The 14410-nt window shown below is 40.8% G+C and overlaps 2 protein-coding genes across 17 annotated transcripts in view; one reads left to right on the top strand and one right to left on the bottom strand.

The window, feature by feature from the left end:
- Positions 1-14410, bottom strand: part of fndc1 (fibronectin type III domain containing 1) — a 48941-nt gene that overhangs the window by 23159 nt on the left and 11372 nt on the right. For 3 of the 4 annotated variants that reach the window (XM_078799119.1, XM_078799121.1, XM_078799120.1), the window contains exon 1: positions 3067-3578. In XM_078799119.1, coding sequence (XP_078655245.1) covers positions 3067-3289 — 223 coding nt within the window. In that variant the 5' untranslated portion in view covers positions 3290-3578. Of the gene's footprint in view, positions 1-3066; positions 3579-14410 lie in introns of those variants that run through there. The other variant, XM_058055988.2, reaches the window with a different exon arrangement.
- Positions 6061-14410, top strand: part of otofa (otoferlin a) — a 50884-nt gene continuing 42534 nt past the window's right edge. For all 13 annotated transcript variants that reach the window (XM_058055980.2, XM_058055979.2, XM_058055970.2 and 10 more), the window contains exons 1-2: positions 6061-6401; positions 11132-11190. In XM_058055980.2, the coding sequence (XP_057911963.2) occupies positions 6320-6401; positions 11132-11190 (141 nt within the window). In that variant the 5' untranslated portion in view covers positions 6061-6319. The remainder of the gene's footprint in view (positions 6402-11131; positions 11191-14410) is intronic.

The following is a 14410-nucleotide window of genomic DNA, read 5'->3' as shown; positions in this document are numbered from 1 at the left end:
TTGCCCTCTGGCTGCAGACATTAACACCAGCACATCAATCAGTACACTGTCAGAAGAAATGTTGGCATTTTATCCGATTGCTTTGTGAGTAAGGTAAAGCAACAGCCTAGGGTGTTTTAGCAGTGCCCGATGCTTTCATGCATGAGAGAACTAGAAGTAGTATAGGAAAAAAATAATACAGTAAGAATAAAGTCTGCATTATGGGACTAAAGCTGAATCATTAAGACGATAAAGGAGTCACAGAATTAGGAGAAAAGTGGAAATATTACAGTTAATTTTATGAGGAAAGAAGTCTCACTATTGCAAGAATAGGTATACAATTATGAGAATAACATCATAATTATGATCATGGAAAGTAAAAGTCATAATATTACAACAATATAGTCATAGAAATCTGAGAATACAGTTGTAATTACAAAAATGAAGCAGAAATATCACAATATCCTGGTTATTTTAGGAGGAAAAAGTCATAATACTTCAACAACAAAGTCAAAGAATTACGAGAATAAAGTCATAATTATGAAAATGTATCTGACTGAGTGGTTAGCACGCAGGCCTCGCAGTTAGGAGACTCAAGTTCAATTCCACCCTCGGCCAGCTCTGTGTGGAGTTTGCATGTTCTCCCCGTGCATGCGTGCGTTTTCTCCGGGTACTCCGGTTTCCTCCCACATTCCAAAAACATGCTAGGTTAATTGGTGACTCCAAATTGTCCATAGGTATGAATGTGAGTGTGAATGGTTGTTTGTCTATATGTGCCCTGTGATTGGCTGGCCACCAGTCCAGGGTGTACCCCGCCTCTCGCCCAAAGACCGCGACCTTTGTGAGGAAAAGCGGTAGAAAATGAATGAATGAATGAATCTGACATATAGTGATAATATAATGGTAGAACTTTATAAGGGAATAAAATCATAATATTACCATATTTTAATTACACTATGAGAATACAGTTGTAATAGAAACAGAAATACAGAAATAAAGCCAAAATATCACAATTTAATTTATGAGAACACAGTTGTAATTATGACAATGAAGTTGAAATAGCCATAATAAAGTCCAAAAATGAATGAAAATAGTTATAATGAGGAAAATTACTGAAGAAATAACTCAGAATCCTCTGATAATAAGTCAATACTACAATAATAACATTTCTTCTACAAGACAGAAGTCTTAATATTGCAAACAGTAAGTAAGACTGTGACTTAAAAAATGTCCATTAAAGTTAGCATAGGTTTTATGACGGTGACAGTATGACTCTGGAACTGATGTTTTTCCTATTTCCAGTATTTATGATGGGGGAAAAACTACCTCAAAATCCCAACACATTAGCGGTTTAACAGCCTTCCAGAAGGAACCGCATTCAACCTTTCAAGGTTCTACTGTATCTTTCTGACATCATCGGTGTAGTGACAGGTGTGTTTGTGGCCCAGGTGGTACGTGTTTAAACCTTTGGACCGCTGCCTTGACATGACATCATGACCAAAGACATGTCATTGCTGGCAGTTTTGGCCGGCGTTCAAGTTGCAGGTGGTTTTGCTAAAGGTTGCTAAAGTGGTGTGGAAAGATTATTATTCTTATAGTACAGTCCTTTTTATTAAAACACAGTAAAAGTCGCTAAAATTCCTCAATCCAATGATTCTCATGGAGAAAGCTGCGGGATTCCAGCATGTTAAGTGGGGCAGGGAAATTAAATTCCACTGGCTTGCAAGGACATGATCGCCCCCCCCACACACCCCCACCCGCTCTGTCTCACTTACTTTCCCACTTTCCAGGAGGAGGCGCAGTGACATTATCCAAATACACTATGCCTCTGTTCTCTTGTTGCCAAGGTGTCCAGATACACCCACAGGCCCGGTTTCATTAAATGACTTGATAAATAATACACTGACAACCCGATGACATGTGAATAGAGAAAGTCAATGAGCAAGGCTCACTTCTCCCTTAACAACTACTGTAAAAATGTCCCGAGAGGCAGCCTTTTAACTATGAACTGCACTTAGAGGCCAAGAAGCGGTGACCTGAAATTGCATTAAGGAGCTCCCATGTGTGAGCGGTGAATCAGTACAAAAAAATACAGAAGACCAACACAAAGTTGCTGAGGACCGGAGAGGAATGTCGACTTGGAAAAAGCACTGCTTAGTCACTTTGACAAAATTCCACAGTACACTGCTTTAGACAGTCTCATTGTTGCTTTTGTTGCAGTGTTATTTAAAGGATAGTTTTGCAATGAATCACAGTGGATCTCTGTTATTTTCTGTCATTTATATGTTCCAAATTGGAATTATATTGAGAAACTAATCATACTTATTTATTTTTCTGTACTGTACAGAGTGAACGTGAAACTGAAACAAGGCAAATGCAACAAAATGGTGAGTTGTGAAGCAAACAAGTGTATTAAAAAGTAAATTTCCATGCTGAGTTGGATCAATTTGGACATGTAGGAAGGGCGACAGCAGCACTGCAATATTCCAACAGGAATAAACTGGGAAATTGAAATATGTCAGGTTTGTCTTTTTAAGAGTACATACATGTAGTCATGCAGCACAGTATTGTCTAATGGGGTATATAAAACATAAATCATGAATAAAAATCAGCAAGTAAATTAAAAGTGACTTGATAGAAAAATTGTCACTTTTTAAAAATAGTATTTGCATCTATATCTGTTTCGGACAAGTTGTTTTCTGTATAATAATGATAGTAATAATGATAATCTCTGGTAAACATCCATTATTTCCCGTGGTGTCCAACTGAAAATTTACTTCCTATGGATTTTTTTCTCAAAATCTTCCAGAAATTTTCCATAAGTTCCAATAAGTTAACTTGAGCATCCATGAAATGAAACTTTTCAAGCCAAAATTGCCGCTCTAGCATTTAATGTTAAGCTGCAAGTCCATTGATTATTCTTCCTCCACCACTTCTATAATTCATAACTTACACCCTGTATGTCCATAAGTCCAACATATGAGAGCTGTCATTAATTTCTTCACATCAAAAAACACAGAGAGAGTCACAATTCAGCATAGTTGAACATATGAACTTATTATAGCAAAGATAAAGTGGTTATTTTACCTGTCCATCCGCGTCCAGGTGTGCAGAAAGCGACAAGGAGCGCCAGGAGTGTGCTACTTGTGCACAGAGCCATGGTGCGTGTGGCGCACAGCTGCAAGTAGAGACGCACCAGCAGACAGACGCAGAGGGGCTGGAACTCAGTGACCCTCCCATTAGCAGCCACTGGGAGTCTCTTGCGCTGTGGAGAAACTTTTTGTTTTGTTTTGTGAGATGAAATGATCATAAATAGATACGAGAAAATTGTTTTGCATTTAAAATGCAAGTTTAAAGACAGGTTTCAGTATAAGCATCAGCATAATGCATCGTACCTTGTGGGATATAACTTTGTTGTGAGCCTTATTTGAGAAACAGCTCACACTAAGGCTGCACAATGGCAAAGACGCCCGCTAGATGGCGTGCTAAGGCGCTTTTTCAAAGGTCCACATGAACCGGTGTTCTCATCTATTCACTGTTTTACACTACTGCTAACTAAAAGCATGATCATATTAATGAAGTTCAAATGAAAATCAGGAAAATACAAAGAAAAAAAATCAAATGAAAAGTCATTGAAATAAAAAACAACATAATAACAAAATAAATAAAACATAAATATAAATAAAACAGTTTAGCAAACTTTCAGGTTGTGGTCACAAGGAGGTACAACATGTACCTCAACCAAAAGACAAATTGTAGTCAGACCAATTTCAATATTGTTTTCACTTTTTACCTAAACTAGACTAACACCCCCTCTGGTGGTGTGACTATTTATCTGCACTAGAAAGCACTGACATGTCAGCAGCTACATTATTAGCATGTAGGCTAATCTTAGTCAGGGGATCGGTAAAATCCTGGTTCGAATGTCTTTGTGAAGTTTGCATGTTCCCCGTGCGTGCGTGGGTTTTCTCCGGGTACTCCGGTTTCCTCCCACATTCCAAAAACATGCTAGGTTAATTGGCGACTCCAAATTGTCCATAGGTATGAATGTGAGTGTGAATGGTTGTTTGTCTATATGTACCCTGTGATTGGCTGGCCACCAGTCCAGGGTGTACCCCACTTCTCGCTCAAAAACAGCTGGGATAGGCTCCAGCATACCCACGACCCTCGTGAGGATAAGCAGCATTGAAAATGGATGGATGTAATGCTGCTTAAATAATTAACAAGTTCCATACAGAGAGGAGTTCAGTCCAGTTATTGTATTGGATCCCATTAGATAATGCAGGTGTACCTAATGAATGGACAGGTGATGCTGCAAGGCATATACATCTGTAGACACCAGCCTCAATAGTAATCACTGTGGTCTCACACTAATTACTACTTTCACTGCTACCCTTGAAACAAGTCTGCAACTCACAGACCTAATGAATAATCCGATACGAGTAGCTTGTCCTCACAAGAATACACTTTACTCACAAAATACATGTACACTGGCACTCCTATACGGTACTGCATAGTATACAGTACCCTAAATGAGACAGTGATGTCAAATTAGACTTGTACAAGCCACAACACAACGGGAAACACCACTGCATTCATAAAAAAACAAGCTTAAAGCAATGCTTACTATACATGCCGGAAACAATGCAACAAAAGGAGTACATTGGATTTTCCTTCATCAGGGTCGTCATCAGGATGAAACATGCACTCTTTTTTGTCATTAAACTCATTGCATGAGAAGTAATTAATATTCAAATATGTTACAGATCACCTTGAAGGTTACTAAAGGTTTTATGTTTGACCCTGGAAGCCTGGGTCATTTGTTGTTACATTATTTCCAATGGGAAAACTCCAAACAGCACAGTTACGTCATTTACTGTATATAGCAAAATAATCCATTGTATTGTATACTGTACTCTTACAGAGAGCAGAGTTCTATGTGACCTGTCTGTCAGATTCCTCAAGGAAACATCACAATGCTCTTAAGCGGTGCTATCTGTCTGAATATTTGAATTTCTGAAAGGTTTTTCCTACCATGCCTTGTCACATACAGCAGATGCATGCACAAGATTGGAGTATGAAAGTCAGCACATTTCTGGAAAATGATAACAAATCTGGTTAGCTTCCCTCCCTTTTTATACATTGTTGATCATCACAGGTGAGTAGAAGCCCGCAGTATACTGTATGTGCCCCGTTAATGACTGGTTACCAGTTCATATAGATATATTAGGAAATAAAAAGTACATTTTAGATTTGGTTTATTAATAATTGCCTGGAAAATAAAAAAAACCCATAGTCCAGTTGACAAGGCTTACCTGATCTGACTCCTGCATGACCAGAACTGTCATAGATAAGGGGGGAAAAAAAAGAAGTGAGAAATTGGTTGCTTAGCAACTGGTCAGCATCTGTCTAAGCCATTTAATCCTTGCACATTTTTTACAGCTCATTCATTACAAGTTTAACTGAAGCAACGTAGTAAGCAAGTCACTTAATAGTGACAATGATCACTTTTATAGTTTTTGTTTTGTCTTGTTAAATCCACACGGTTCAATATCCTGCAGTGAAAATATTATAGAGGTATACACATACTGGTCACTTGTAAAATTTGATGTGATGTAAAAGGATAATAATAATAATGGATTCGGTTTTAGCGCTTTTCGAGGCACTCAAGTGCTTCACAGCTGCCCTGGCTGATGGAAACATGGCTGTCAAATCGCACCTACGGCCTCTCCAACCACCACCAAACATTCAGTCATGTTCATACATGAGTGTGGGCACTACTGGAGCCAAAGTGGGTCAAGAGTCTTGTCCAGGGACACAACAACAGTGACTGGGTGGATGGAGCAAGGATCGAACCGGCAACAATATAACTGTTGTTTAATTACAGTACATCCAGTGACAATGCCTTTCAAAAGCAAACGTGGTGATCTCCGTAAACACAAAAATGCACATATAGGTCGTCACGAGGTGTAATGTATGTTGAGCGGCTGCGTTACAGGGAAGCTTTACTTCACCCCCCCACCAACACTACTTCCCCTGTCCCCACCCACCCTGCCTCCCTCCACCGGAGCAACGAGGAGATGCTCAATGCATGCTGCAGCCTGCGGAGCAACTGAACACGCAGCAAACTCACTCCTCGCTTGTGTGTAGATTAGAAATACAAAACAGAAGACAGGAAAAACACAATCGAATCTCCATGTTGCGCGCATGGAAAAGGATTTAAGACTCCAGAGGATCCGCTCAGGAGGAGAGGTTCATTCAAAGACCAGATTGCCAGCAGCGGCAGGTTCAAGTTTCCCTGTGTGGAGTAACATCTTACTCCCCCAGCCCAGGCGGACTCATGATGTCCCTCACGGTTCACCTGAAGTCGGTCAACAACCTCAGGGGGAAAGGTGACCGCATGGCCAAAGTCACATTTCGAGGTAGGTGGATGGAGTGGAGTGGAGAAAGTTACTTTTGCTCTGTGTTGCGTAAAAAGTTGGAACAAATTGGAATCTCAGTTTCTCTATCTACGGTGTTAATAGATACAGTACATGTATGAGACCTCCAACCTCTATCCCGTATGTGCAAATTGGACTATTAATGATATTATACCAGTAATACCTGTCCTTTGTACATGTTCATGACCAACAAATGTGAGAAAAATCAGATTTTCAAATACGATATTGTGGTACTTCTGAAAAATAATCCAATATGAGACATAAATATCTGGAATTGCTTAGATTTTGTTAATGATGTGGTCACATGGTGATCACACACGGACTGGGCTCTGGAGGGGTGTGTGTTTGTATGTGCATCGTGGTAATGCACGTCAGTGTTACTCAAGGCTTTTAACAGCTACCATAAACATAACCTATATAAGCCAGTAGTGCGCCATCAGGGCCAGTGGAGCCTTCTCTGCTAGCCCTGAACACTATGAGAAGCACTGACCTCCACTTACAACTTAAAATCTAGTATTTATTATTTTATTATTATTATTGTTTTATTATTTTATCGCATGTCTCTTGTGTATACAACATTTTTTGTCCAATCAGATTTCAGCTTCCATGTGTTGCCATATCACCATAATGCTAGCAAATGGTCAATGACTTGTTTGATGGTATCCATGTTTTTCCAATAAATCTTGCTCAAATTTGACATACACATACTTGTCAGTCCTCTAAAAGTGTGTACCAATTTCGGTAGCGAAACGCTCAAGCGCATTGAGCTTTGTGAGAAATTTCAAGTCAAGCCAATTTCCGGGGTCAAACTTTGGTGTTTAATAACAGTGACACTCGCCACGTATACATGGACCCAAATATTCCAATTGAATTCGGTTTATTTGCTCAAACGGAAAGAATTTAACCTTTGTATACACCTCATTCCCAAACAAAAGTGCCAATGCGAATGAACATATAATCGGATTCACAGGGGTGGAATATTCCTTTCCCCAATCCAATTGCGGTATCTTATACCAGCTCAAACGGAAAGTTGTCAGGGTGCGTTCTTCTGCATCGTGTTTTTCTTCTTCTGTTGTTTATTGGTGGTTGGCAAGCAGCTTTCGGTGTGCATTACCGCCATTGGTGGAACAGAATCTAAACCCATCTATACTTTTATTCACAATTCCAGTTTTTCTTTAAAAATAAAATATATATCCATATAAAACATGTTCCAAGTTTATTGTAAAATCGTAAAATATGAGCAAGATTGAATTTTATCTTTTCCTGTTTAAATTTATCCCGGGTGCGTTCTTTCAGCGCATGCTCAGATATGACGTAACACGCAGCTCGAGATGTTCTTCAGTTTTAAAAATGGAGGCGAGCAATCGGCACTGGAGTGCTGTGGAAAGTTCGTTTTTGATCCTGGACGAACAAAAAACTAGCAATACAGAATCAAACAAGTGAAAGAAAAACTTGGGGAAGTCGGTATCACGTGACGTTGATGTTTACGCTTTACTGTGCATGCCCCATTGACTATTCTGTTTGATTATAGCGGCGCATGTAGACAAGAGATTGGAATATTCCTTTCCATGTATACCATTGTTTTCGAGTCATTCAGAAAGATTCCATTCGGAAAGAGGAAAAACTCCTCATGTAAACGTGGCTACTGTATTTATCCGAAAAATAATAGCACAGACAACACAGTAGGGGTTCATGTTTTGCCAAATTGTCCACTTTTTGTGTGCAGCGGTTCAGGAGTATTTTATAAAAATATAGAGTTTCTATTTTTTGTTAATAACTCTCAGAGTCCATTTTTAAAGAAACTAGGGTTTTCATCCTTTTCCTGACTTGACCTGCATTGAGCATCCTGTCAGACAGACCAAGAATCAGTGTTGCGTACAGGGATTACAGCCATCAGCATTGGACAGTGTGTGTGTGTGTGTGTGTGTGTGTGAGTAGCTGTGTGTAAGAGGAGAGCATTTTGTCCACAGGTCAAAAGCAGACGTTCAGTCCTGGCTTGTAACTGATTGACTGATTAGACTTTACATCAATATAAGGATGTCACAGGACCACGTCCCCTTTCCTTTGTCCTGCTTGTGTATGTGTGTGTTTTCAGTGTGTTCGCTGGTGAAGGGAGGGAGGCTTTTGGTGTTGCAGCAAATTCACCAGGTTCTTAGTGGTACACGCAGAGATGCAGACTGTTCGCTAGAATTCAACTGCCTTCCTTGTCTTGTGCGTGTGCGTGTTTTGTTCTAACAACCAATTGTTCCTCCATCTGAGCACAGTTCAAGTCGAACCTAGCAATAAGGGGCTGCCTTTCTTTTGTAAAATGTTTTATAGGTCTTACCTTCTTGTCTAATTACTGTACATATTGTAAAACAACTGGTCTTTCACTTGTATAGCGCTTTTCCACCTCCAGGGCGCTCAAAGCGCTTTGACACTGTCCCATTTACCTACTGATGACGCAACATCAGGAGCAACAGGGGGGTTCAGTATCTTGCCCAAGGATACTTAGACGTAGGCTGTGTTCGAAACCGCATACTTAACTACTACTCATACTAACTCTTTGAGTATGCAGTGTGTCTACACTGGCAGTATGCTATTTTTGAGTATGCTAAAGTATGCTTTTTGAGTATGTAAATGTTGAGTATGTATCATCAGCTTACTACTCACACTCAAATTACCAAGAATCCAACGGTTTCCTCCCACATTCCAAAAACATGTTGGCGACATTGGCAACTCCAAATTGTCCATAGGTATGAATGGACAATGATAAGTATGAATGAGTGTGAATGGTTGTTTGTCTATATGTGCCCTGTAACTGGCTGGCCACCAGTCCAGGGTGTACCCCGCCTCTCGCCCTGAAGACAGCTGGGATAGGCTCCAGCACCCCCACGACCCTCATGAGGATGACCAGTAGAAAATGAGTGAATGAATGAATTATCATACTGCATCACAAATTATGTCATGACTTTCCCCGCTTATTGACCAGAGATAAGCAATTCCTGATATAAGATCAATATACAAAAACTGTAAGAAACTGAGGAGAATTTGTATGCTTTACAGGCAAGACACAGCAGATAATTGATTATTCCCCTAATGCCTGTGAGGTATGACAACTTCCTATCGGCCACAAGGCCCACAAGTACAGCAACCCTATAGAGACATAATCCTGAATTAAACAAGTCATAATTTCATTGAATAAGACACGGAAAGCAGAGCATTGATCGTCTTTTTATCAGAGAACTTTGAACCAGCTTGTTATTTGATAAGAGACACAGACTGAACAAAGTAGACGTCATAACTTCATTGACTTTGACAAGCCCACCCTCTTATCTACAGTTGCAATTATCTATGCTTCTACTCAGCAGCTGCACAGTAGCCTGAAGTATATAACACATAGTTAAAGAGTTAACTACATTGGAGTTCACATTAGACATTCTGCTTTTAACAGCCGCTGGGAATGTTGTGGTTCGCATAGCTCGTACTTCTACTCAATTTTGCATTCACGATCAATTCATGTGTGAGCACATGCGTGCACGAGCACAGCTCTCACCAGCTATTGATGATAACCACCACCACCTTCTACAAAAGTGACAGAACAACTCAAAGTCAGGAAAGTTGCAGTAATACAGTGTTGCATCATAAAGTGATGGCACAATACTGCAGCACAATGTAATAGCACAAAAACGGCAAATATGAAGCATAAAATGATGAATAAGTCTTTCAGGATTTGGTGATGAAACAGAAGAATGTCGGTACTTTTATGCAAGTTCTTTCTTTCATGCTTGTCTGCACAAATAAAAAAATCTTCCGTTCTTCCCCTGGTACTTTTCTTTCGTCTTTATATGCCGGCAAGGCCATAATTTAATTTAATTTTTTTTTTTAGTTTGAAGTGGGGCACCTTACATAAGCTTCACACCATCTACTTCCACAAACCCACATCTCGGTGGAATAAAATGCATTGTGAAGGCAGCAAAGCTTCTGTTTTGAATAATGTAGGAGGGATTTCATAACCCTCTCTGGCATTTAAGTGATGTTAACTTAAAAAAAAAAATCAAAAGGATGTGTTTTTTTGGTGTGTGAGGGGCCTAGGTGGAAAACTTTAGGAAAAATAACATTTAAGTGCAGTTAAAAATGACATTAAAATGTAACTATTTATTCTTGAGTGGAAGTTTGATTGGCAGCAGATAATCAGCTAAAAGCGTAATTACCGCCACCGACTGGGCTGGAATACAGGCTAGTTCACAAAAAAAAATTACAGTATTCAAGTATCATCTTATAGTCTTTCTGCCAGTATAAATTACTTGGATCCCAACTAGTTCCATGAGCTGTATGTCTGCCCTCAAACATAAAACACCTGCACAAAACAAACTGCTGCACAAAGACAATTACACACAAACACCCGCCGCCATTCATGAGCATCACAAAGCAACCAGGTGCAGCTCCACCGAGTGAGTGTAAACACTCACTGGACACTTCATTATGTACACCTGCATGATCCATTTTAACAATGTCACAAACAATATTGTTATATGCATAGTATTAGCTCACTCTACACAAAGTGATCTATATTTGCTGAATGCCAAAATTGAGCAGATTAAATGAAATACCTCCAATTGATTGCATGCACTTGTGTGTACGGCTCACTTCAACAACAATGACATTTATTGCCATGTGGCTATTCAACCACGTGACCTAACCTGACGTCTTAATTCCTCTTTACCTTTCAGGGTTGTCCTTCTACAGCCATGTGGTGGTCAACTGTGAGGAGGTGGCTCACTTTAATGAGGTTTGTATCTTTTTATTTCCCTACTCCATCATGACAGATGGGCAATTCTCCAGACTGTAATGTAGTTAACAAGGCCCTGATTTAACATACGAGTTTGTTTGTAAACAAATTAGACCAACTTGCAGTTAAATTAATGATAGCATACTCGCAATGGAACAATTATCATGGCGACTGTTGATTACAAACAAGATTAAAAGTATAGTGGAACCTCGGTTCGCGTGTTTTCGGTTAACAAAAAAAGTGCACTCTCCAGTTAGCGTACAATAAGGTGCACATCTTGTCATGTTGTAAATACACTGCATGAGTCCATCTGTGTCCTTGAAGGCAAATTCAATCTGTTACTGAACAGGCTGCATAAAGATCAGAGTTACACTCAAGACACAATCAGATCCCATAGACATGGACTATGAGAGATGGAGGCTGCTCCATGCAGTTCGGGGTTTGATAATTTGCTCAAAGGCACTTCAAACTGTTATTTTTTTCCACGGTCTAATTTGAATATGCAAGCCTCTAGTTTCTAAGTGTTTTCTCCGGGTATTCCGGTTTCCTCCCACATTCCAAAAACATGCTAGGTTAATTAGCAAATCCAAATTGTCCATAGGTATGAATGTGAGTGTGAATGGTTGTTTGTCTATATGTGCCGTGTGATTGGCTGGCGACCAGTCCAGGGTGTACCCCTGGGACAGCTGGGATGGGCTCCAGCATGCCCGCGACGCTAGTGAGGATAAGCAGTATTGAAAATAAATGGATAGTTTTTTGCATGACTGACATTTGCCCCTTATGGGTTGAGCTTTAAATGATTTAGAGGGCACGCATTAACACATAAACCTCAGTTCGCCGGAAAAGTAATAGCAGAGGCAACACAGCTGGGGTGCATGTTTTGACAAAAGTTCACTCTTTGGTGTGCAACACTTCCGGAATAGAAGTGCTTTTTTCACAACTGTACACTGCAATACCAATTTGCGTACACAATCCAAGTAGATTCTCACGAGTAACCAAACATCCCAATCGCTTTCATCTCTGCCATGCTTTGCTTTTATGCAGAAAGGTTTTTAGCCTTTGATGGCCTCTCAGTCTGCAGGGGGGAAAGGGGAGCTGTTTCCTTAACTGATAACCAAAGCTGTTGTTTACGGTTTAATCAGGAGCATTGTTGAATGAGTCCACAATTCAACGGAAACACAAAATCAGGCCCTCCACATCCTTGTACTGCACTGACCAAAAAGATTTTTAAATCTTCAATGTTATGTGTGAATATGAGAAAATTATCTGTTTTCCTGAGCTACATAAAGTCCTTAAAATCCTCCTGGAGGCTTATTATTACCCACCAAGTGAACACTTTGCTGTAATTGAACATTACGCAACATTCAACATAGTTTAACTGCTTGAATACTCATATCTTTATAATGAAAATTCTCAACTTCTTGCCTAAAACTACAATTCCGCCAAAAAGTTTTGCTCCGGTTTTCAGGAATCAATCCGTGTATGTGCATTAATAGTATATGGAATAGTCCACTGTATGAGGGAGGGAGGAGAAGTCGAAACGATCATGATACATTATGCATTTTCAGGTATGTCTGACAAATGTGGGTTTAACATTCAGCCATAAGGGAGCTGATTTCCTCGATCTGTTCTTATCCTCATGGGTCATGACTGCAAGAAAAGTAGGCATAGGGGAGAAATGTGTCAGAAATATCTATGATGACATTATCCCTTGCTTGAACTGAGCGTCTATTACTGATCTCTTGTGACAGTGTCTCATTTGTTGCTCTCTTGTCTGCCTCTGTGCCGGAGGAGTCATTAGCATCACTCAGCATCAATAAAAAGTCCAGATAGGCTTCAAGTGGCTCCCGAGACCCTGTGTGTTTGTATATGTGGGGGTGTGTTCGTACGCTGGTGCCAGAGCATGTCTGTATATATAGTGTCCTGTTGGCCTGTAGTCTTTCTGTGAATTACCGAAATGTTACTTCATACATAGCGCTGCAACACTTGCATGGCTCAGTAAGCTCAGTCAGGCCCCCTGGTGTTGAGGGCCCATTAGCATAGAGCTGTGAGTCTTGTTGCTTTATGCATGGTCTAGCAAGAACGCCTTTGAACTTGTATGCCGAATGCCTGGATGGGGAATGCGTATTCATTATTCATCCCATGGTGGGATTTAGCTTTTAGCAACAGCCTCCACCACTGCCTCCCCCTCACTAGTTAAGACAGAAGTAGAGCAGAGAAGAGCCAAGCCTGCAAGTTATATGAAGTTTGGATGCTTGGCAACGCTCCGAGAGTATGTGTGTGTGTGTGTGTGTGTGTGTGTGTGTGTATGAGATAGCGAGGTGCATATTCGTTTACCAAAAAGATGTCCAAAAACTTGACTTTGACCTCATGCAAAAATGATGAAGCGCCAATATTCCTTCTCCATGAGTGAGCGTCCAGCTGCTGCGGTTTGACTTTTTAATAAGAAGCTTGAGATTATGTCACACAAGACTGAATGTTATTGCTTCTTTTTGGATGGTTTCAGTTGGACCTGCCACGCCAGATCCTGTGATTCATAAGAGCACTGAATAACTGGAAATGTGTTGAAAGTTAATAACCAGTTCTGACAGGAGTAAGAACTATGGGATCTCATGTCTAGTTTAATTGGGGTGCTGCAAGAGGGGTCCTATGGGGGTACTCGCACTAGGTCAATTATGCGCTGCTTGGGCCCACTTAGCACTTAGGGCTTTAATTTTGTGGCGCAGGGTGGCGGAGCGTGGGGCAGCCCACGCGGTGGTAATTTGGCCCAGTGTACCACTGTGCGCAGCCAATTTGGTAGACTGGACTGAGCCGAGATGGGCATGGCAGCGCACTAGGGGAGGAGTCCACATTTTGAGCTTGGCGCAGTGACAATTTCGTGACAAAACAGTGCAGCAAAGTGCAGAGAAAGCTCAGCAGCTCTGATTATTCGGGGTGCAGGCGAAGCGCAGCAAGATGGCGTTTTTGTGGTGAATGACGTGGATGGTGGCCTCTGATGCGCAGTCCAGTCCTGTGCATTTAAAGGCACAGGTGGGGGGGATGGAGGCGTGGGTGCGTGGCGCTGCTCGCGAAATTTGCAAAGTGCATTGGCCACACCCCGTTGGCGTGGCACAAGGCAGGTGTGCCGCGCCTGGTTTACGAAATTAGGGCCCTTAAAGTCCACCACATTTATAAGCGCTCTGATCCATGCTCAGATTTGGTACACTTGCATTCCTCTGGC

Source organism: Doryrhamphus excisus, linkage group LG19 (genome assembly GCF_037039965.1).
Source record: "Doryrhamphus excisus strain RoL-2023G ecotype Guam linkage group LG19, RoL_Dexc_Guam_v1.1, whole genome shotgun sequence".
Lineage (NCBI taxonomy): Eukaryota > Metazoa > Chordata > Actinopteri > Syngnathiformes > Syngnathidae > Doryrhamphus > Doryrhamphus excisus.
This window is presented reverse-complemented; position numbering and strand designations above follow the sequence as displayed.